The sequence below is a fragment of the Peromyscus leucopus genome, chromosome 22 (assembly GCF_004664715.2).
Source record: "Peromyscus leucopus breed LL Stock chromosome 22, UCI_PerLeu_2.1, whole genome shotgun sequence".
NCBI classification, from domain to species: Eukaryota; Metazoa; Chordata; class Mammalia; order Rodentia; family Cricetidae; genus Peromyscus; species Peromyscus leucopus.
The window spans coordinates 7,765,964-7,790,671 of NC_051081.1; the positions used below are offsets into that span (position 1 = coordinate 7,765,964).

Sequence of the window (24,708 nt, forward strand, 5' to 3'; positions counted from 1 at the left end):
CCTGACAGAAGCATCTCTGCTCCTGCAGCCTTTGGCAGCCTTGTCCCTGCAGCGGCTTCTTGCAGCAAACAGTTTCTCTTTTTGAATCAGTTCCACTTTGTGCCAGAATCATTCCACAGGAGACATCTCATTTTCCTGGCCTCTCCCAGTATACTGGGGTCTCCATATCAACTAAGTATTCAAATTCTCAGCTGTATGCACCAGCCTCTCAAGGCCTTCCTGAAGCACGTTACCAGGCTTCAGCGGCTTTCTGGTAGCCTGGTGCAAGCCTCCAAGTCCCCAATCAATCTCATATCTTTCACGCCCACAAAACAGGACTATGTGATGTTGTTGACGGGTTGTGCCAGCTCTAATGACCTCTGCGTCCCAGGAAAACAATTCCCTGGGTGACCACTTGGCAGTGGGGAACCTTGTCAGCAGCACTCTTGGACCATACTCCTCCTTTCAAATGTATTTCTGTTGTTTCAAGTGGAGCCATCAGTGTCTGGGGTCTTGCCTTCAAGGCACCTCCCCTACTGTCCCAGCCAGGATAGGAGGTTTCTCTTGAACGGGTAATCTCCTGAGCATTACAGCTGTTTTCTCCTCACCCTCCTGTCTGCCACTTCAAACTCTCACGCTCCTTCTGTGCAAACCTCATGTTTTTATATCTTTCTGTTCTGCTCACTGTGCTTTCTCACAGGAGACTAGATAAGAGTGGTGAGCGGTCACCATGGCACAGCCCGAGTACAGCCTATCCTCAGATTTCCTTGGCCAATCACATCAGTCCATGACTTTTGAATCCAGCCTCACTCAAATTCTCAGAACACGAACAGAATGAAACCAATGGATATCTTGTGGCCCAGTTCTCAAGGGAGTCCTGTTCCCTTCAGAATTTTACTAATCTTCATTGTCCACATTTCTGTCAGCGTTGTGGGTGCTCTGAACATTAATCAGTGCTATGGGTATGGGGTCATTCAGAGATTCACCAGTCCGACCATGAATAAATTTTAAGAAATAAGAGGCTTTATTAAACATTGGCCAGGTCCATATCTGAAACTCATGCTCAGAGTATTGTGCCAAATTACATTAATCATTGCATTAAATTACATTACATTAAATCAGGGACTTAAAAAGGCAAAACTTACAAGGCTATGCACTTCCTATCTCCAACCAACCAGAGGCAAGCACACATCCTGATGTACTTCCTGTCTACGTGTGATCACATCCTGTGCAACTGGAACAACCAAACTCATTTACAGAAGCAAAAATATGTGGTTTGTTATCTTATATGAACAACAGCCTCCATCATTCCAGGAATGCAAGTGGGGCTTCCAGGTTAGAGGTGCTTTTGTTTCATAGATCTCTCAAGCATTTTAAGCTTATAATGTTAGCCATCACAATCAGAACATCCCATTCAGTTCTGCTTATAAGTAATCTAGGGATTTTATAACACAGAATTTCAAACTCTTCCAATGTTCCTTCAGCAAATAAGCCCCAAATTCCTCCTAACAAGGTCAAGTTATCATACCAATGACCTCATTCCTCATACAAATTTCCTGTATTAGTTACTTTTTTTCTTCTCATTGATTAAATACCTGGAAAATTAAGTTAAGGAAGGAAGAGATTCCTTTGGCTCACAGGTGAAGGGTCCAGTCCATTATGGTGGGAAAGTCGTGGCGGCAAGAGCATGCAGCAGCTGATCACATGATATCTTAAGTCAGGAAGCAAAGAGATTGTGTGTGGTATTCAGCTCATTTCCTTATTTTTATTTAGCCAGGAGAGATAGTCCTGGTGGTGAAGTTGTCTACATTCAGGGTGGGTCTTTGCTCTTGGTTCAGCCTTTCAGAATGACTCTCATGGGCACTGCCAGAAGTCTGCTTTCATCGTGATTCTAGATACAGTCAAGATGACAGTGATGATTGACTATTATGACAATTACATCCGTGTCTATGTATATTTATCTGAAGATCAAATTAATGCTATATATGTCATGCATTTATCTTATCATACATAGTCTAGGTTGGTCTTGGTTCATAGTCCTCTTGCATCAACCTCCCAAATGGCCTGATTAGGTATAATCCTTGCTTGTTTATAGCTTAATAAGTTAATTTTAGGAACTGGCACCTGTGCTTATGGAGTTGGCAAGACCAAAGTCTATAGGGCCTCCAAAGCCTGGGTAGGGCTTCAGACAGATGTGTTTTCAGAGGATGGTTCTTCCTGACTGTGAAATTCAGGTCCTTCCAAGTAGTCACAATGTCCTGAGGAGGTCGCCAGTTTCTTCTGGTCTTGACCCCAGAAGCAGTATCAGTTTCTGTGTGGAAAGAGAATTTGGTTGATACACAGTGTCCTAGAAAATACTCAGGAATTTAATCAGAGCAAGGACAGAAGCAAGAATATACTCTTAGAAAATGAGCAGGTGTGAGAGTCAAATTTTCATTTAAGTTTCAATGAAACAAAAATGCCTCTGATCTGCAAGCCCCTTGCCCAAGGACAGACAGTTCCTGAAATGCTGGAGGCCACATGCTTTCACTCTCCTAAACAAGTTTGTTTGACTTGTCTGAACCAGCTGTGCTTGCTCACATGTGGGCAGGAGGTACGTAGGCAGGAAATATGCCAGGATACATGCTTGCCCGTAGATGTAACGGACTTACTAAATAAGAAACACAGAACCAAATGCAGAGTTAAAAGCCCAAGAGGTCAGAGCAGTAGCTAAGAGCTGAGACCAAAACCGCCTTCTTATCACCCGCTGCTGTCCTTTCCCAGAGAAAGAGACCTACTTCCTGTGTGTCTGTCTTTTTATTGACTTTCTGTTCTGCCTTCTCATTGGTTCTAAACCCAACCACATGACCTCATCACTGCCCATCTATACAGACCTCTAGATCTTCTATGGTTGGTATTGAGATTAAAGGCGTGTGTTCTCCATGCTGGTGGTGTCCTTGAACACACAGAGATCTGCCTGTCATGTGATCGGGATTAAGGGCAAGTGCTACTACTGCCAGACTTCTGCTATGGCTTGCTATTAGCTCTGACCCCCCAGGCACTTTTATTTATTAATATACAAATAAAGTCACATTTCAGCACAAATAAAATATCACCATACTTGCCCCTGATTGGACCTGATGGGAAATGCAATGAATTGTGGGTTTTCCTTCTTAAGCCCTTGCCATACGTGATTCTGGGCCATTTCCCAGGAACCTGGGTATAGACCTGGCCAGAGCCCATCTACCTGGCCAGTATTTAATTAAAGCTGTAGGGGGCCCAAAACAACTTGACTACACAGCTGCCATGACAGGCTTAGAGGCCCAGATACAGCTTCTGCGACAGGATTACTGGCAGGCAACACCCAGACCCAGGAAAAACCATAAGTTGACCTACCCAGGGAGGGCCAGCATCTAAGGAGAAATACCTGACTTTCCAAACATTCCCTATACCCCTAGACAAATGTCAGTCAATCAGGGTCCTGAACCCTGGAAATCCCCTCACCCCAGCCTCTGCTATGACAAAAACTCCACCCTGCCTGGGCTCCACCACTGTGTAAGACAGAGACTCCAAGCTCTGAGCTTGAAATAAAGGCTCTTTGCTTTTACATATGGGATTCGGTCTCTGTGGTGGTCTTTGGGGGTCATGATCTGGGTATAACACTTGGGGGCTTGTTTGGGATTCCCCCAAGCCCACTGGGACCACTGCCCGTAGAGCCTGAAGCCAGCTGGTAAGTTTTCTGTGTTTCTGTGTCTGTGCTGAGTTTTGTGTTTTCTGTGTTTACTTTCATTTGGATATCCTTTTGTAAATGGACTTTTAGGATATCCTTTTGTAAGTGGGCCTTTTGGCCTGTTGGATATCCTTTTGTAAGTGAGCCCAAAATGTGTAAGTGCCTGCAGATGGTCCTTTGGACGGGTTTGGATCCCTTTGGTTGATTTGTATTTGAATTTGATTTGTATAGGTGATGCGAGTTACTCCCTCAGGACGGCACGAGGCTGGTGTCTTCCTTTTGGTTTTGTTTCCAGGCGCCAAGAGAGCTGTTTTGTTTTCTTGTGTGTTGTAATTTTATTCTTTTTCTGACTTAGAAAAACTGTAGACTCTTATTTTAAGATTTTTGAGTTGATCAGCTGACACCGCTTCCCTGGGAAAAGTTCTATTTGCCTTTCTGTTTGAATATCCTGCCTATATGAATGTGTGAATGTGTGAGTAATGTGGCCACAAGTATTCATGTTTTATGCCTGGGCTTGTATGTGTGTTGTGACTCTTGATAGAAACTGTACATGGACAACCTTTGGGTCTGGATGGCCAGTAGAAGGGACAGAGGGTCCCTTTGGTTGAACTGGGACAGACTAAGAGTATTTCTACCCCCCTCCCCCATTGCTTCCTTGCTCTCTGACCTGGAACACAGACAGTGGCAGGTGTGGTGCCACATGTTGGGTGATCAGTGACCGGGACAGAGACTTGGGTCGCCACCCAGTGGCTGGGCGCTAGGGTGGACCATGAGCCCTGCAGTGCTGGACACAATAGCTCTGAGGCCAGGCCCCTATACAGGGAGAGCCATGGGGTGGAGACTTTGCAGTGCAGAACAGGCAGGAGCTGGTGGGGGTGCCTCACAGAGCTCAGAGCGCTCCTGACCTGGGCGCACCACGGGACTCAGGGCTGGTGGAAAACTGCCCCTCTGGGGTCACAGCCAAGGAGTGGCCTACAGGAGCCCTCTTCTGGAGGGGCCTGGCTGGGGCATGGAGTCACTTCCACTCTGCCGCTCTCATGCACTTGAGAATCTGGGGCTAACAACAACCTCTTGTCCCCATGGGGCATGCCTCCAGCTCCATGCTGATGGGTGGTGCTCCCAAAACCTGCCCTGGGAGCTGCCTGCCAAACCTGACCAAGGTTTGGCTCTGAAGGTGGAATGGAGTATCACTGCCTATGGTTGCTAAGGTATGGAGGCTGTGTTATAATGCTGTAGCCAGGGCTGCTTTGATCAGTCAGAACTAATAGATTATAAATAATTGTCATCATTTAGAGGGATTGGTTACAAATTATTATTGGTTAAATAAAGAGAGAAAAAGAAGGAGGAGGAGGAGGAGGAGGAGGAGGAGGAGGAGAAGAAGAAGAAGAAGAAGAAGAAGAAGAAAACCTACCGCTAGTTTCAAATGCTTCACGTTGGTACAGTGTTGATGCAAATTTAAAGTTTTTCTTGTTATGGTATATGCATGTATTTCTGTTCTTGTTTAAAATATTGTAGGTATACAATATATCCTAGACTACTGAGGGGAACCACAAGAAACTTTGGTGAAACTTTCTATGTTTAAAAAATAAGAGAGAAGGCAGGAGACTGGAATAATAAAGAGAAGGAAAGAAAAAGAGAAATTTGTCAAAAATAAATGTCTGAGGAATCAAGGGAATGGAATGAAGATACATAGAAGGTTGTAGAAGGCCACAGGGGATGTGAACTATGTTATGGTTTCTGCAAATACTGAGTTTGAAATTTGAGCATATTAGATTAATTCTGGTTGGTTTTCATTTTAAAAACAGCTGATTCTTCATTGCAAAATATTTATGTTAAAAAATAGAGATATGTATGCGTGTGTATGCGAACATCTATGTGACTTGTATTTAACTCTATATGTATGAATATAAGCTAGCTTTAACTCTGTATGTATGTGGATGTAACTTGGATTCAACTGTGCATAGGTATGTATGTAATTTTGTTTAGAAGAACATGTTTTAAACAGCAAACATGTGGCTTTCCACTATCTTGGCTGGTGACCTCATCATGATAAAAGCCATCTTTTACTAAGGTTATAAAGATCTATTCAGATTAACAAAAGTTAACTTAGAGATTTACACCTAAGTACTTATGTCTTTGCCAAGTGTTCAACAGCAAGTTTCTAGAGAATTTAAATAGATGTTTACATGTGTTTAATAAATAAGGTATTTGATAAATAAATACTAAAGCTGCACCTCAATGCTTTTATACACAAGAATGTGCCTTGCTGTGGCAGGTAAACGTTGTAATGTGTCACCCAGGTGATAAGTAATAATGGCTTTAAAGACCTGAAGGGATCATAGGGAACAGCTGAGGTTTGCGAATATACGGCAGGGCTAGAGCTCCAAAGAGAGTCCTATTGCAATGGTGGACCTTAGCACCAGGTGATGGTCCAGGTGATGATCACCAGAAGCACCAGCCACAATGAACTGGAGCAGGCAGGCTATGTATGTGCTGCCAAGGGTAGGGCCAAAGAAATGATCCAAGCCTCTAAATAAAAGAATCAAAAGAATTGTGGATGAATCCCAGATATTGAACTTTGGGATTGTTTGCACTTTGGAGCTTGGTTTTGCCTTACACAGATTGTGGTGATGCCATGTTTTCTCCCTCTTACAGTAAAGAGGATACTTTATTTTTGATATTGCAAGAAGACATTTGAGAGATTTTAAACCTTTTAAAGAAAGTTTTTAAAATATTTAAATTTATAAGGCTATGGGACATTTTAAGTTTATAAAATGTTCTATATTGTTAATATTTGGACTTAAAGGCTAAAAATTAAGAGTCACAACCATAAGCACCAAATACTAAGCAGAAACTGAGATGTTCATTTCTAGTGATGCAGCAAGACAATGACCTAAGCAGTCTGGCAAAGGGCTTGGAACAGCCTCTGACTCCAAAGAGTCTCGAACCTTTGGGGGTGTTAAAAAACCTTTTTACAGGGGTAGCCTCAGACCACCTGTATGTCAAATGTTTGACTTCAGATTTATAACAATGGCAAAACTGCAGTTATGAAATACCAATGGGTCAATTTTGTAATAGGTGGCTATCACAACATGGGGAACTATATTGAAAGGTCAAAGCATTGGGAAAGTTGAGAACCAGTGGCTTGGAGGATGTTTCTCCGTACTCAAGGTCCATTCAGGCTTAAGAATGTATGGCTAGCTTTTTTGTCTTTGCTAAATTTATTAAGCTTAAGGTATGTGGATAAACCAAGTCATATAAATGTTTTATTTTGATACTAGAAGGAGCTTCATTTGAGAAATTATTTTTTTAGGGCTCATACTTAACAGAAATAAAACTACTAAGTCCTTTTCCCAAAGTCAGGCATTTAGATAAAGCTCCCATTCCCTCAGGGGTTTGGAAAAAGTTTCTGATTGCAGAAAAAGGAGTCACCCTCCTTATCTTTGGTAAAAGGAACTTATGGCCCTTCCATTAACATACAGCTATTTTGTTTTGGTTTCTTTACTGAACCCACATAGTTGCCATGACAGGCTTAGAGGCCCAGACACAGCTTCTGTGACAGGATTACTGGCAGGCAACACCCAGACCCAGGAAAAACCATAAGCTGACCCCACCCACGGAGGGCTAGCATCTAAGGAGAAATACCTGACATTCCAAACATTCCCTATACCCCTAGACAAATGTCAGTCAATCAAGGTCCTGAACCCTGGAGATTCCCTCACCCCAGTCTCTGTTATGATAAAAACCTACCTTGCCTGGCCCAGGGGCTCTCTGTTCTCACCACTGCATCAGACAGAGTTCAAGCTCTGAGCTTGAAATGAAGGCTCTTTGCTTTTACATATGGGATTCGGTCTCTGTGGTGGTCTTTTGGGGGTCCCTGTGATCTGGGCATAACAAAAGCTTGCTTCACATTTGGCTTTAAACTATGGTAGTGGTCTGATTCCCGCCATTGGGATTGACGTTACACCACCAAGGTCCAGCTATCAAAGCATTGAAGTCCAACAATCCAAAACCCCTTTGGCTCATGTAATTAACATGCCCAGTTAAAATCAAACATCTCACCCTACCACATCTGTCTCCTCTCTATACAGAGGCAGTCCTGTGCCTTCTAGGACAAATAGCCCTTCCCCTTCTCCCTTGTTCCCTTCCCCTTCTCCCTCATCTCCTGGCTTCTGTCTTTGTCTCTTATTCCTTGCCCTCTGTCCCTCTCAGGTAAATAAATCTCCTTTGTGCTGAGAACTTGGTCTTGGGGGTCCTGAGCTGATATCAGTTTCTTACAGAAATAGTTGTGTAAAATGCTAAAACATGCATATAGGTATAAGCACTCCTGCGGTTGAAAACTGACTGGCAGAAAGGGGAATAGCACTCCGGGCAAGCTCCTGTGGAAAGGAAGTCATGAAGTTGATCATGGACCACTAGACTCTGTTGTCCTTAAGCCTGGCTTTTGGGCCCTGAGCTGACCCATCAGGAGTTGGCCACTGACCACTTACCCTTTCTATATATTGACTGTCACCATTGTCTTTACACCCTGTTTCAGGGCCTTGAGCTAGCCCACCCATTGTTCTTCATGCCCTATTTTGGGGGAGGTCTGTTGGAGTTCCTCAAGGACCTAGTTTCTTGTCTAAGAAATAGGAAACATGGCCGTGGGAGATTCCAGTGGCTGATAAGTCCAACACACAACAGCAAATCCAGGACAGTTTCTGGACAAAATGTGTATCCTTTAATGATAACGCTAAACTTCCATGCTGGGCAGACAGCTGACTCCTGACTGTCTTGCCTGCTTGCACACTGTCTGCTTCTGGCCTTCTTCAGTTTGGCCCCTCCCCGCCATGCTTCTGTTTTGAACTCTGACTTCTTATCCTCCAGGTTTGTTTCCCCAGCTAGGCCAGAGAAGACAGCAAAAAGGATGAGAGTCCTGCCCGTATAGGGGTTATTTTGCAGCAGAGGACAGGCTAGCTGCAGCAGCCTGAGAGCTAGTGTGGGGGCTCTGACCCGCTGGAGGCTTGCTTGAGTTAATAAAGGACTGGATGCCTTCTCTGGAGGTTGGGGGGCTGTGGGGGCGCTAAGAATGTAATGGCTTTTCCTGGCAAACAGAAGCCCACTTTTCAAGATTTCTGAGGAATGCGGAGTATTTACCGGGTCAGAGTCCAACCTGAGTTGAGCCCAGACTGCCAGGGGCGTGTGTGTATGTGTGTGTGTGTGTGTGTGTGTGTGTGTGTGTGTGTGTGTGTGTGTGTAAGCAGCTGACCCTGGGAGGGGTTGATTCATTCAGTCCAGCCATCCACACAGCTACTGTGGGTCAGAAACAGGGGACAAATAAGTTCCAGAGGAGAGGAGAGGCCCTCCGGCACAAGCTGCTTCTGAGAGAAGGTACCAGGCGGGGGGCTGGCAGGGAGGGTCCTGGCTCTAAAAACAACTCTGTTACAACTTAGATGGCTCTGTGAAGCTAGCTGGGCCAGCAGATCAGTGGTTTCTGGGCAACTGAGCCTGAGCTCATGCTGGTCCATTCTAGACGCTAAACAGTGGCCTCTGTTAGTCCCTCCCGGTCTTGTTCGGTCTCTGCTTTCACTCCTCTCTCCCAGCAAGGCCCCACATCTCCGCCTCCATGCCTGCCGTGCTCGCAATCCACAGAGTCACAGCTCACAGCGCTGGAGTGATTATGCAGAGATCCGGCTTGCTCTCCGGGGCCTGGGAATCTCACCTGTGTTCATCTGCCCTGCAGGATGCAGGCGTGGAACCTGTCGGGCCTGGGCCTGGGCCCAGTGCTGGCCTCCTCGTGGCATCTTCTGCTGCTCTTCGGGGCTTCTTGGCTCGTGGCGAGAATTCTGGCCTGGGCTTACTCCTTCCATGAGAAATGCGGCCGCCTCAGATGCTTCCCTCAGGCCCCTAAGCGGAACTGGTTTTTGGGTCATCTGGGCACGGTGAGAGTGTCAGGAGGATGGGGGCTATCTGGTAATAAACAGACATGAAGAATGGGGATCGGGGTGGGTGGGGGCAGGAAAAGGCTGGGGCGTAGGACAGCAGTGAGGTGAGGGAGCCCCTCTTGCCTCACTGTGCCAGCCCTTCCACTTCTGGCACCTCACACTCCTATGCTCGGAAGCCTTCCTTTTTTTTTTTTTTTTAATTTTTATTTCCCGCTCCAAGCCTGCTTTGCATCACATTCCCACCGGGAGTCATGGTCTGAGGTCTCTTGCCCTTATCTGTGTATGTCTGTCCTACTCAGGCGCTCCCAGAGTGGACTGCACAGGGCGAGGACATCCCCGATCCCTTCAGTTTCTGCTGTTGGATTTGAGGTCTCCCCTGTAGCATGTCCAAAGTCTGGGCCCTCCTTGACCCATCTCTATTGATCTCAGGCCAGTGTCTGTACCTCTCTGGGCGGTTACTTGGCTTCTCGACCTCCACCTACAGGGGCTCTGGGGCAGGCGAGAGATGCGTACACTGTCACCCCTCTGCTTGGACTTCGTCCCCTCGGATTTTGTCATCTGCTCTCGAGGTTTACCAGCTGACTCTAATGTCCATTTTGGGTCAAAGTTTAGGAGTTTTTAACATCTGTAGTGTCAGAATATAACACCCAGTGTCTTGTGTGTGCCAGGGACGCACTCTATCACAGCATCACAGCCCAGAAGGACCGTTTCCTTTTTTAATAGGGACCTCTCTGGCTCTCACACAGGCCTAGATCCTGAGAGAGGCTCCAACTCAGCACCTTCCCATCATCCCCAGTGCCCCTTGCTCCATGCTGCGCTGGCTCCCTATTGCTAGAGCCATGCCTTGTGTTTCTAGGGATGCCATCTGGCAGGCTCCACCGCCAATGCCATTGTCACCACAACTCTCTTTCCTTCCAGCTTCTCTTCTCACCTCCTCTCATCACTGTCCCCCCAGGACCTCCTTCTCTACAATGCAGCAGCCTCCTTCTAGTCCCTCCTATCACCGCTTTAGCTCAGACTCCCATCATCTCTGAAGTTCTTGTTGATTAGATTTTCTTTCACAGACATTTGTAAAATCTTTACCTTTGATGAACTCACCCATCCATGTTTTCTGATATGTTTTTCACAGGTGACATCTTCGCTTCCAACCGTCTGCCTCCAATATGATTCCTTCTGTACTAAACCTCCTGACTGTTTGCCCTATAATCCCATGAGTAATTTCATTCTCTGCCTGCTTTCCCCGGCCTGCTCCTTATCCCCTCAACTTTGTGGTTGCCAGGTCACTGAATCCTGACCCCACCTCATCCATCTCTCCACAGTGCTCTGCTGTGCCAAGGTCCCCTCTTTCCAGGGAGATCATCACAGGCTTCAGGATGACATCCTCATCTGTCGTCTTTCTGTGTCTTCTCCTGATATCACACAGTCCCCCTGCCAGTCTCCTCTCATTCCTGTCTCCCCCCCCCCCCAAAGTTGCCTTCTGACCTCAGGGTCCAGCTCCTGAGCTGCCCATCAGTCCCCTCTTTAGATGACTTCCAAGTTCACATCTCTCCTGAGCAGGGAACCAAGATTTGGAAACCTTCAAGATTCTTTGCTGTGAAAGTGGGGAGATGCCTGCCCAGAGCTGGTGTTAGTGGGCTGTGTTCTGGTTCAGGGACAAGAGAGAGAGAGAGAGAGAGAGAGAGAGAGAGAGAGAGAGAGAGAGGTGGAATAAAATAGCTGTGAGTTTACTCCTAATGGAAAGGATGGAGAAAGTGGGGGGGTAAAAAATAAAGATGAATTAGAAGTTGGAGATGAGAAGAATCATATGGGAGGAATGCCATAGAGATAAAGGGAGACACACACACACACACACACACACACACACACACACACACACACACAGAGAGAGAGAGAGAGAGAGACAGAGAGAGACAGAGAGAGACAGAGACAGAGCAGAGGCAGAGGGAAAGGACAAGGAGGGAAAAGAGCGTGTTCTAGTTTGTTTCTCTGTTGCTGTGATAAAATACCATGACCAAAAGCAACACGGAAGCCATGGAGGAATGCTGCTCACCAGCTTGTTCCCTAAGATCACGCTCAATTGGCTGTCTTACACCTCTCAGGACCATCTCTCCAATAGCTGCACCACACACAGAAGGCTAGGCCCCCTACATCAATCATTAATAAAGAAAATGCCTACAGATTTGCCTAGAGGCCAATCTCATAGAGGTGTTTTCTCAATTGATGCTCCCTCTTCCCAAATGACTCTGATTTGTGTCAAGCTGTTAAAAAACTAACAAGCACAGGGAGTGAGCAGATGAAAGAAATGGAGGGAAAAAAAAGAAAGACAATTATAATAAAGAAAAATACATAGCTATACATTTAGATTTAGCTAATAATTTTTTTCAGTTACATACCAATCTTTCCATGTCATCTACTTATATGATCTATCATGTATCTATTTAATCTATCTATCTATCTATCTATCTATCTATCTATCTATCTATCATTCTATCTATCTATCTATCTATCTATCTATCATTCTATCTATCTATCTATCTATCTATATCTATTATCTGTCATCTATCTACCTATTTATCTACTATCATTCTTGGTCCATGTATATTAATCTATACATCTATGTATCATTTATTCTATGTATATATGCATGTATGTATGTATTTATCCATTCATCCATCTAGTGATTCATCCACCCACTATCCATATTTAGATCACAAAATAGAGAGATGAGGAGAGAGACACATCAGTGAAAGGTATGTAGATAGAAACATGGATACACTAAGAAACACATATAGTGAACCCTGGTTGACTTAGTAAGAATCAAAGATGAATAAACCAAGTAGGAGGGTAAGAAGGGTGAGGTGTGGTGGGCACAGAGGAGGAGCATCTGATACACCTGCCAGGACTAGCCTCGGCTTTCTTCATCTTCAGATCCAGAACAATGAGGAAGGTATGCAGATGGTGACTGAAATGGGCAAGACCTTCCGACATGTCCAACTCTGTTGGCTGGGGCCTGTCATCCCTGTGCTGAAGCTTGTGGACCCTGCATTTATTGCCCCCCTGCTCCATGCCCCAGGTACCTCTCCCAGGGTCCCAATCTTTGGCCTCTCCTGTTTTTCATCTTGACTGGAGATGTAGCTCAGTGGTAGAACACTTGCCTACCAAGAACAAAGCCTTAGGTTCCATCCCTAGAACTAGAAAGAAGACTCTCTTTTATGAATGTTTATGTATGTGCATATGCATATGTGGGTCCACATGCACGTGTCTATGTATGTGTATGCATGTGCACATGTATGTGGAGGACAGAGGACAACCCTTCTTGTCATTTCTAGGACCACTGTCAATCTTGTCCCTCACTGGCTGCAGCTCACCAGTTAAGCTAGACTTGCTATCCACCAAACCCCAGGGATCCTCCTTGTTTCTCCCTTCCCAGCAGTGACACCACCCTGCTGGCATTTTTTTTTTTTTTGGTTTTTCGAGACAGGGTTTCTCTGTGTAGCTTTGCGCCTTTCCTGGAGCTCACTTGGTAGCCCAGGCAGGCCTCGAACTCACAGAGATCTGCCTGGCTCTGCCTCCCGAGTGCTGGGATTAAAGGCGTGCGCCACCAACGCCCAGCTCCTGCTGGCATTTTTACATGTGCTCTTTTCATGAAACTTGTGTTCTTAATGCTTGCAAAGCAAATTTTTTTACTGACTGAGCTATCTTGTCATCCACAAGAGTTATGTCCACAAGAGGGGTCTTTAGGTACAGTTGAGTCTAGATTCCTTACAGTGCAATCAGGAATCTTCATCTTCTAGTTCTGTTTTCCTCTTTGAGGACCTTATCTTCTTGCTGGGAAAGATGGCTTCTAGTCATTCAAACATCAGGGAAAATTCTGTGGTTCTAGATAAAGTTATAGATAACCTTCCCTGTTTCCTCTGCTTAGTTCAATGAGTCTTGGCTGCCCCAGCCACCTTTGACAGGAGGGACCCCAAGCTGGAGATGATTTGGGACAGAGATGGTATGCAGAGTGCTGCAGGGACTGTCCACTAGAGTCCAGACGGGTCAGCTGTGTCTGGTTGGCTCTGGGGCTGCTTGATGGCTGGAGAGGGCAGAGGCAACTCTTCCCAGTGGGCATGCACGTGGCTCTGAGAATAGAGTTGCCCTTATTCTGAACAGTTAATGCTTAGTGTGGCATAGAGGAGAGAACTAGAGGGGTCTGGGAACTATCCAGGTCACATTTGGGACTCGAAAGGGACCATATTTCAATGACAATCTGGGATTATCTGAAGGGCACAATTAGGTGATGCCAGACTGTTACACACCCATGATGTGTCATGTCAGGGAATACGTGTTGTGTTTACAGCAGGTCATGATAACATGTGTGCCTGTCATATATAGCAGGATGTGTTAGGACATGTCAGAGAGCTGCAATTGACAGTGTGTCCTAGGTCTTTGCAGAGGCCTGTAGAGTGCTGTGATGCACCCAGATGTGGAAGACATAGTGGACCATGTAGCAGCCATGTGAAGGCATGCTGGGACATGCTTGTTCCCTGCCAGGCTGAGCTTTGCTCTCTCTGCTGCTGCAGACTGGTCTGGTCTTGTCTCACCTCCTTCCTCTTCCCTGCTGTCTTTGTCCTGGTTCCTTTCCTACCTCCCTGTGTTTGGAGGGGAAGTGGGCATCCCTGGGGCTGGGAGTCCCCACCCCTCCCAAAGTCCACCTTTCATCCTCTCCATGGCCCCCGATTGTCCTCTTTCATGGCAGCTTTGGTGGCCCCCAAGGACATGACTTTCTATGGCTTCCTGAAGCCCTGGCTGGGTGAGTACATCAAGGTGAGGGTCGGGGGACACCTTGGGGGTCAGAGGAAGGTTCCACCTTTGCTCACTGCAGTGGCTTCCCTTCCAGGGGACGGGCTCTTCCTGAGTTCTGGTGACAAATGGAGCCGCCACCGACGCCTGCTGACGCCCGCCTTCCACTTTGACATCCTGAAGCCCTATGTGAAGATTTTTAACAAGAGCGTGAACATCATGCACGTGAGTTCCTCAGACTCAGGGTCCCACGTAGATACTTGCAGAACAGGGAGTGGCTTCGGATAGATGTAGTCTGATCATGTGTTTCTGCTGCGTGGTCCTGGGGACATCAGTTTTCATCTCCAAGCCTCAGTTTCTCCATATTTAAAATGTGAATAATAACAACTTAAGATGGTCAGAATAACACCATGGAGCTATGCTCCTTGCATGTAGACAGGGCTCACAGAAGACCGGTATCTACTTTCTGAACTTACCAAAGTTCTGGAAAGCCAACATGTTAATGTTGAGTATCACATAGTAGGTCTTTTTTGCTTAGTACACCAGTCTTAGTTTACTGGCTTAAAGCTGGGCAGTTCTATTTCCAGCACTGAGAGAACTGAGGCAGAGGAATTGTGTGTTCAAGGTCAGTCAAGTCTTGAGTATCCTAGCTATCCTAGCATGGGCAAGGCCCTGGTTTGTATCATCAGTATTGAGGGAAAAAAAAAAAAAAACAGTTTAAAACTGGTCTTGGCAGGGCAGCCAGGCCTTCCCCTTCATCCCTTATCACCCTTAGGGAATCACTGCTTTGCTAGAATGGAGATAGTGTTTCCAAGACAGGGAAGGCAGAACGTTCCATGGCTTTCCAAGCTACATTTCATCCCCAGCAGCATAGAGTCTTTTTCACAATGCTTTTTAGGTAAGAACAAGTTCCCAGTTCAGTTCAGATTGAAGACCTGGGAAGATGGACCCCACCTCCCAATAGAACTACTCTCCAAATGTCCTTGCAAAGGCTGATGATAGAAGGATTGTGAATACTTAGGGCCACTTCTATAGTCACTTACTACTGTGCTAACGACGGTGATAACTGATGCTCACGTTTATTGAGCATCTACTGTATGCCAGTTCTGGGATCTATGTTGTCTGTTGTAATTTCTGGGCTGCTCTGAGGCAGAGGCAGCTATGACAGTTACATTATAGATGGTGAATCTGAGGGTCACAGAGATCGGGGGGAGCTTCCAAGCACACCGGCTGTAAGAGCGTGAGTATGGCATAGGGGGCAAAAAATAAGTTCAAATTTGAAGGCTCGATTGCTTGCGCCTGGAGAGGGCAGTGGCCTGACCAAGGACACACAGAAGTTGGTAGAGTTAATTGAAAGCTCTTGACTTCTAACCCTGCATCTTCATTTTCTACAGTCCCACCTTCTGTTCCCATCCAAGTCTGGCTTCTCTGGGGTCAGGCAGAACCTGAGGCAGAAGACCATGAAGCTGGTTCTAGCAGAGAGGTCTATCCTGATGTTTCGGCTTGGGCAGGGGTTCGGGAGCCAAGGCTTAGCCCCATCCTTGTCTCTCTCTAAAGGCGAAGTGGAAGCGTCTGGCCGAGGAAGGCAGCGCCCGCCTGGAAATGTTTGAGAACATCAGCCTCATGACCTTGGACAGTCTGCAGAAATGCCTCTTTGGCTTTGACAGCAACTGTCAAGAGTGAGTCCCTGTCCTGGGTCAGAAACCTGAGCTGTGGATCAAGAGAGAAGGTTGGGGAGGAAGGACAGGCAAGAGGGAGCAGAGGGGACCCTGAGGAGGTGGGTGAGAACTGTCGGAGAAGGACAGAGAAGAGAGTGAGTGGTTCTTCCAGAGTTTCAATTATCTTGGTAAAGGCAAGGAGGTGCGGATGAGTGATACATGGAACAGGCAACGAAGCGGTACCTCGGAAACAAGGTTGGAGGATGTATTTGACTTGTTTTTGTGACAAGATGTCTAAGCAAAACACGTTCAGAAGGAAAGACATCTTTTGTCCACTGGTTTCAGTCCATCAGGGTGGGAATGACAGAGCAAGGCAGCTCCCGCCATGACGGCTGAGAAGTACAGAGAGAACATGTCTGTGCCAGCAAGCTTCCTCCTTCCCCTAGAGATTTGCTGCTGTCCACACCGAGAGAAGGTGTTTACCTCCTCTAGAAACACCAGGCGCTGTGGCACACGCCTTTAATCCCAGCACTCGGGAGGCAGAGCCAGGTGGATTTCTGTGAGTTTGAGGCCAGCCTGGACCACAGAGTGAGTTCTAGAAAAGGCACAAAGCTACACAGAGAAACCCTGTCTCGAAAAAAAGAAAGAAAGAAAGAAACACCCTCCGCCTTCCTGCAGATGCATGGTTGACTAATCTTGAAGATGCTTCTCAATCTTACATAGATTACCAAGATGACCATCACAGATAGTTCTAAAGTACACAGACCTCTTCTTTCCTAACCTCTTCCCTCTTCTCCCCCTTTCCCTTCTCCTTTGCCTATCCTTCCTTCCTTTACCTTTTCCTTTCTTGACCTCATCTCAGTCTGTAGTTAGCCCGCGATGGAACTCACTGTGCAGATGAAATTGGATTGAGCTTCTGATGCTCCTGCATCCACCTCCTGTGTCTTGGGATCATAGCCAGGAGCCAGCATTTCCAGCTGGTGGCCAGATCTTAAAGATGTTGCCTAGCCAGAAGGGTGTGAACTCCATCCTGAGTTTCCCAGGTCATAAGAGAAGGTTCTGTACAGCAGGGAGTCCTAGTCACAGTGAGCTTTAGGCACCCTAATCAACAGAGGAGCTTCGTAGAGATACAGGGGGCAAGGAACCAGGAGAGGAGGGTCCGAGCCTGGGCAGAGTCACAAGAAACCAAAGGAGAAGAGCAGGAACAGATGCTGGGTGAAAAGAGGAGGAAATGATGTCCACTTATGCCCTGGATTCCTGGGTCAGGAGCTACTTGTAGAGAGCAGGAAACAGAATTTGTGCTTTGTGGATGCCCTTTTCAGGATGGACCCTGGTCCTTGGACTCTCTGGCTGGAGCTTCTCTGGGTTTTGTGTGCTAAGTTGCTTCCTCTCTCTGGCCTGACCTGCAGGTCTCCCAGTGAATACATTGCTGCCATCTTGGACCTCAGCGCCCTGGTAGCAAAAAAGTACCAGCAGGTCTTCTTGTACATGGACTTCTTGTACTACCTCACTGCTGATGGGCGGCGCTTCCGCAAGGCCTGTGACCTGGTGCACAACTTCACAGATGCTGTCATCAGGGAGAGACGCCGCACCCTCAGTAGCCAGGGTGTTGATGAATTCGTGAAGACCAAGGCTAAGACCAAGACTTTGGACTTCATTGATGTGCTCTTGATGGCCAAGGTGGGCTTATGTGGGTTACAGGAACATTAATGTGCATTGTTAGATAGAAAATGCTGCAGTTGAACAAAAGGATGCTGAAGAGCATTCGATGGTACTTGTAAAACGAAGGACAGGTTAGAAAGAAGTCCAACAGACGTGCTTCTGTTGAATTCTGTGTGGAAGGAGCGAACATTAGGAAACTAAGGAGGAAAGTGTGGGGCGGGCTCTGGGGGAGACAAGGCGGGGTCCTGTGAGTACAAAGGCTATCAGAGCTGCCTCAGATCAGGCTCAGCAGCCCTCAGACATGGCAAGCAATGAGGGTCTCATTTTGTCTTCAGAATGAAGATGGAAAGGAGCTGTCAGATGAGGACATCCGGGCAGAGGCTGACACCTTCATGTTTGGAGGTGAGGGCCCCTGTACAGCCACAGAGGAGGCAGGGGTCAGTCAATCCAAGGGCCTCATAGAGGAGACTCCATTATACTCATGATTTCTTGTGAGTCTGCACCGAGCCTAGATACATGTCTTCTGACCCCTTTCATCTAGTATCTATGTCTACTCATCCACCTCTTCCTATCCTCCTGGGGGCTTTAATACTTGAGCATTGTAGTGCTGAGGGGGCCAGAGATCTAAGTTTGCTTGTCTGCCCCTCAGGCCATGACACCACAGCCAGTGCGCTCTCCTGGACCCTGTACAACCTGGCGAGGCACCCAGAATACCAGGAGCGCTGCCGGCAGGAGGTGCGGGAGCTGCTGAGGGACCGAGAGCCCCAGGAGATTGAATGGTGAGCATTGTGGTTTCTACAGCTGTTGTTATAGCTGTGAGGGAAAGTTGGGCTTATGGAGATAGGGGCAGTTCCCATGAGTGAGAGAGAATAAACAAGATCCAAAGACCTGGAATTTCTAGCATCCCAGAAATTCAGGGAGGATTGATTTGAGGAGGCACAGGCTGGCCACAGTGGGTCATCACCCAAAGGACAGAGGCCGATGTGAGCTCTCAGTCCAGAAAGACAGGTGGTTGCCTGGTAGCAGGGCTTGCGGGTGAGGCCAAGAGGTGAGAAACCACAGTCAAGAGTTTGAGGCCTCATTAGTAGGGAATGGCTGAGGGTGATTGTTGCCAAAGGGGGCCAACTGTAGCCTTTAAGGCCGTGGTTGGGGGTTCCCCCACCTCCAAGGATGCCAGTGAGCGCAAAAAGCTCAACAGTCACTCCCACGAGTCCAGGAAAGTGTTTACACCCACTGGGAGAAGGGGAAGCTCACTAATCCAGTTGATGTTGCATGGAGAGCCCTGAGGTCAGTTAATTCGAAAAGTGAGGCTGTCGTAGGTGGACCGGGTCCAGGATCCTGGTGTGCCTGCAACTGCCGGCAGGGCCTGCCGAGTCTCGTGGCACCAAATGTGTAATGTTTATGGCGGGAGATAAAGTCACACCATACAACAAAATCACGTGGGAGGTTTTTTGGGGAAGGGATGAGGAAGGGTGTTGGTTTTATGCATCGCTGTTTATCCTGTGAGGAAAAGTCACAAGACACAACAAAACCCACTGTGAGAGCTTATTAGGAGAAGGGAGGGACAGGAGAGGATGTGATCAGGCCTGTTGGATAGACATGTGAGGAGGGGAGGGTACATGGGATCCACCTTTTATGGACTACCCCCCCCCCACGCACATATGGGCCCAAGTGAATTCGCCACGCATGTCCATAGAGATTACGTGATCACGCTGGCAACAAATTACGTGACCATGCAGCGCACTGATTACTAGGACATACGCTGGAAACGACTAGGCTGAAATGACTAAGTGTCTCGCCAGCGCCAGGGCATGCGCAGTCATGGAGGCGTGGCTAGAATTCCTATCAAAGGGTGCAGAAACCAGCCTTTGAGGGAGAAGTGGCAGGTAAGGGACAGGAGGTGGTCGCCAGTCTTTATAAGGGGACAGAGCTCATGTGCACAGAGACTATGTAGCGAGGTAGTGGACAAGGTATTCTGAGGACCTTGAGATGACCACGGTACCTGCCCGAATACTGACGAGTGCCTACGCACAGCGGGTGTTCTTAGTGGCTGCAGCTGAGGACCCTGAGCCGGCCAGCACGATGCCTAAATGGCAACACTGAGTGATACAGCATGGCCTGGAAGTCAGTATCTTAGTGCCTCCGCATTCAGGAGTTACACGCCCAGTTTGGACACATCTCCATCTAATTCATTAGTTAATTAGTTTGCATACAGTGTGTTAGGGTTCATTATGGCATTTCAAACCTAATTTGTTTTTCGTGGTTCTCACCGCCATCTCTAGCATCATCTCTATGACCACTTTTGCCCTTCCCCCCTCTCAGCCCTGGCCTCTGTTCAGCTTTCATGGCCTCTCTCAATATCTTGTGTTTGACCCTACTGAAATCCTAAAATATATCCTTTGTGTCACATGTCATTAGCGTTGATTTGCAGCAATTCATTTACACATATGTATGTTTATATATATCAGTCATTGTAGATATCATGAATCTCTAATCTGAATTCTAATTTGATCCATGGTCTCTTCATATACAGAAATTATTTTCTCATGTATATTTACTTCTTCTTTATTTGTTCTTGTATTTTCTACTCTTAGACATTTAGACATCCTTACTGGTAAGTAATGAAGATACTGCTTCCCAGCCACCGGTGGTGGCGCACGCCTTTAATCTCAGCACTTGGGAGACACAGCCAGGCGGATCTCTGTGAGTTCGATGCCAGCCTGGGCTACAGAGTGATTTCCAGGAAAGGTCCAAAGCTACACAGAGAAACCCTGTCTTGAAAAACCAAAAACCAAAACCAACCAACCAAACAAACAAACAAAAAACCCCAAAACAAACAAACAAAACCCCAAGAAGATATTGCTTCCCTTTCACCTGTCTGGGGAGGGGTTGGTCCAATGCAGACTTGATAAGTTGGTAGAGTTGCATTTCTTTTCTGTTCTATGAACACTAGTATTACCAGTTTAAAGGAATGTGTTGTATACCTCAAAATCACCAGAAGAAAGGATTTTGAATATTCTCACCACGAGGAAATGACAAATCTTTGAAGTGACAGATAACAATAATTAACTTTTGTTTTGCTTTGTTTTTTTTTTTTGTTTTTTCGAGACAGGGTTTCTCTGTGTCTTAGTTGTGCTGGAACGCTGTAGACCAGGCTGGCCTCAAACTCACAGAGATCCTGCCTCTGCCTCTCAAGTGCTGGGATTAAAGGAGTGTGCCACCACAGCCTTGTAACACTAATTGACTTTAAAGGTTTCGTGTTTTAGAATCTGGGAGAGACAAGCTTTTTTGAGACAGCTTCTCATGAAGGTCTTGGTGGCTTCCAACTTGCTGTATGACTGAGGCTATCCTTGATTATTCTAACCCTTCAGCCTCCACCTCCTCAGAGCTGCAGTTCCACACCTGGTTGATGTCACACTTTTTGTTTGCTTGTCGCTGATTTGTTTTTTAAAAACCCTTCCTCTAATCTACCTATCCAATTCCCAGCAACATGAGCACGGTCTTCAGCAGATACCGTATTTTCAGGCATCCCTGTGCCCACCTACTCAGGATTCCACATGTCTCTTTTCATGTTCTTGCTGAAACATGTTTTCATGTCCTTGTTCATGTGCGGCAACATCGTTTTAAAAAGTTAGTCTCATTTTTACTACTACGGTTTTGTAATGGGTGTTAGTAAATGATAGGTGGGCTCCTTTAATATATAATAAATATATTAAATAATAAAAATAAATACAGAGTCACGCTATAGCCCCAGCTGTCCTGCAACTTATTCTGTAGATCAGGGTGGCCTTCAGCTCAGAAATCCACCTGCCACTGGCTCCCTCTTTTATTTTTAGATGGACTTACCTTTGTAAACTTTAACTCTTCCGGTTAGAATAAGGTTTTTGGGTGAGGACACAGTTCAGTTTTGGATACTTGCCTAGTGTGCAAGTTCTCTGATGCCCAGTGCTGGCAAAAAAGGATTGTCATGTACAATAAATAAATAAGCAAATAAATAAATAAAAGACAAAACGTCAAAGCAGGGAGGTGTTCCTCAGGAAGGGGAAGAGGACAAAAGAGGGTAGTGGAGGGTGAACATGATCAGAATACTTACACTTCTTTAAAAATAGCAACAAATGCCAGGCGTTGGTGGCGCAGGCCTTTAATCCCAGCACTCGGGAGGCAGAGCCAGGCGGATCTCTGTGAGTTCGAGGCCAGCCTGGGCTACCAAGTGAGCTCCAGGAAAGGCGCAAAGCTACACAGAGAAACCCTGTCTTGAAAAAACAAAAAACAAAAAAAACAAAAAAAAAAAAAAAAAAAAAACTCTAAAAAGAAACCAACTTTGGCAAGAGTTTGATTGGATGATATTGAAAATGTTGATGATTTAGAAAACCTGACACATTTATAATAATAGATCACTCTAGCCTTGAATATGGAAGGCATCTACGCATTCAAAACATCTTACAATATGTCTTAGGGCTCTACTGCTGTGAAGAGAAACCGTGACCAAGGCAACATACAGAAGAAAGTATTTAACTGGGCTTGCTTACAGCTTCAGAGGGCTAGTCCATTACCATTATGGTGGGAAGTGTGTTGGCAGGCAGGTGGGCATGGTGCTGGAGAAGTAGCTGAGGGCAGCAGGCAGGGAGAGGAAAAGGGAGAGAGAGAGAGAGAGAGAGACAGAGACACAGAAAGAAAGAGTCAGAGACAGAGAGAGAGAGACACAGAGAGAAAGAGACAGAGAGACAGAGAGAGAGAGAGAGACAGAGAGAGAGAAGGGCCTGACATGGGCTTCTGAAACCTCCCAGCCTCAGTGACACATCTCTATCAACAAGGCCACACCTCCTAATGCTTCCCAAACAGTTCACCAACTGGAGACTAAGCATATGAGCCTCTGGGGGCCGTTCTCATCCAAACACCACACAGCACCTAAGGACACTTTTCTTTTAAAAAATTAAATTACGTTTATTTATTTAATTATTTGTGTGTGTGTGTGTGCGCGCGCGTGCGTGCGCGCTCCCACATGTGGCGGACAGGTAGGCTACAGTCAGTCCTCTTTTTCCATCACATGTGTTCTGGGGGTTGATATTTTGTAATCAAGTTTGGTGGCAGGCGCCTTTACCATCTGATCTGTCTGACCAGCCAAGAAATATGTATTTCTGTTTTTGTTATTTCATGATATAATTTTTTTTATTATGCAGCATTTCCTGTAGCCTAGATTGGCCTTTAACTCCTGATCCTTTTGCCTCCACTTTCTGAGGCTGAGTACCATGTCACCCAGGTCAGGTGAATACATTTTTTAAAACTTTTTCGCTTTGAATGTATGCAAGCATTTAAGGATATCTCTTGAGGGGTGTGTTTCCTTATAAACATTTCCAATACCAGGTCAAGCTTTCTTCTGGTATTTTTTCCATTCTTGATAGCTGACCTCTGTAATCTCAGAATTTGGAAGGTAGAGGCAGGAGGATCAGGAGTTGAAGGTCATTCTTCATTGTTTGAGACTTTCTTTAATAAACAATCAAAAAACAAGCAAACATCTTTGATTCATCTGGAGTGCAAGTATTTAAAGGAGGTGATTAGTACCCCTGGATGGTAGTGAGGCTGAATGGGGCTCTGTTTTTGTTCCTGGATAATTGTGTTGGTTCCTTAGGGAGGACCTGGCCCAGCTGCCCTTCCTGACCATGTGCATCAAGGAGAGTCTACGGCTGCATCCTCCCGGTACAGACCTGGTCCGGGGCTGCATCCAGGATATTGTGTTGCCTGATGGTCGAGTCGTCCCCAAAGGTGTCCACACAAGTTGGGAGGAGGCCCCAGGGTAGGATGACGGTCCTTAGAGGGAGCGCGGTCTGGTACTGACTGTCTTCTTCTACCTAAAAGGCAGCGCGTGTGTCATCAGCATTTTCGGAGTTCATCACAACCCCTCAGTCTGGCCAGACCCTGAGGTGAGGCTCCTCCCTTTATTTCTAGGACCTGGGAGAGGGGCACGGTACTACCTGACACCCAGAGGCTGTCATTCTCCTGTCCCCATACCCATCTTTTCTGGGGCTGGCTGGGTGTGCAGAGAGACACGACCCATCAGCTTAGTCTTGCTTGACCCGCAGGTCTATGACCCCTTCCGCTTTGATCCAGAAAACCCTCAGAAGAGGTCACCTCTGGCTTTTATTCCCTTCTCTGCCGGACCCAGGTGAGGCTAGAGCGCTGGGGTGAAGGGGTGGGATCTAAGCATGATGGGGTGGGGGTGGGGGGCCGGGATGGTCGGATTCTGTGTTTCCTTCCCCCCCTCTGCACAGGTTTTGTTAAAGGTCACCAGAAATTGGGGTTGGAAGGTGAAGGGTGGCCGCTTCATGCTCAGAGCCCTACCCACCCAGGTCTGGATCGGGCGCTGAGGCTGAGCCAGGTTCCTGGGATGAGGATGTACAAGCAGGGTCCCGGGCGTGTCATTGTCCCTCCTGTTCCTCATGCTGATCAGGCGCGGTGGGGACCCGGTCAGGTTGGGTCTGAGGACTCTTAACTGGGTCCTGGCACAGTCAAAGTTCCCACCCCGCCCTCCCGCAGGAACTGCATAGGACAGACTTTCGCCATGAACGAGATGAAGGTGGCGCTGGCGCTCACCCTGCTGCGCTTCCGCGTCCTGCCGGACCACAAGGAGCCGCGCCGGAAGCCGGAGCTGATCCTGCGCGCAGAGGGCGGGCTGTGGCTGCGGGTGGAGCCGCTGAGCGAGGGTGTGCAGAGACCCCCACACCTAGCCGAGGACCTCCTCATCCACCCACCTGCCTTTGCGGGTCCCTGAATAATCAGAGTCTAACTGAGTGCCAGCAGTGGGTCCGGAGGAAAACAGAGATCCTGTTGGTGTGTTGGGGGAGAGGCTGGGTCGGTGTCTCTGATCCAGATTCCCACTGCCTTTGTTCACCATTGACTTTCTAGGCTGATGAGAGTTCTTCTCCAGCTTAAGTAAGGGGTTTTATTAAAAATAATTGTTATTTACTCTGACAATTCCGTAAGTGTTTATAAT

The 24,708-nt window shown here is 46.9% G+C and overlaps 1 protein-coding gene and 1 long non-coding RNA gene across 2 annotated transcripts; one reads left to right on the forward strand and one right to left on the reverse strand.

Annotated features, from left to right (window-relative positions):
* Positions 1 to 980: 980 nt before the first annotated feature.
* LOC119086424 lies at positions 981 to 9,476 on the reverse strand. Its single transcript, XR_005089708.1, has 2 exons — positions 9,390 to 9,476; positions 981 to 2,290 (listed from the first exon to the last, which is right to left on the reverse strand). It is a non-coding gene; the product is annotated as an uncharacterized LOC119086424 (long non-coding RNA).
* On the forward strand, positions 8,104 to 24,686 carry LOC114680862 (cytochrome P450 4F5-like). The gene is made up of 13 exons (XM_037197914.1): positions 8,104 to 9,058; positions 9,411 to 9,609; positions 12,541 to 12,685; positions 14,354 to 14,407; positions 14,495 to 14,622; positions 15,955 to 16,076; positions 17,465 to 17,735; positions 18,053 to 18,119; positions 18,367 to 18,496; positions 23,347 to 23,480; positions 23,574 to 23,638; positions 23,798 to 23,880; positions 24,252 to 24,686. Exons 2-13 carry the CDS (start codon positions 9,412 to 9,414, stop codon positions 24,484 to 24,486), a joined length of 1,632 nt encoding a protein of 543 aa, XP_037053809.1. The 5' UTR covers positions 8,104 to 9,058; position 9,411; the 3' UTR covers positions 24,487 to 24,686.
* Positions 24,687 to 24,708: the final 22 nt, after the last annotated feature.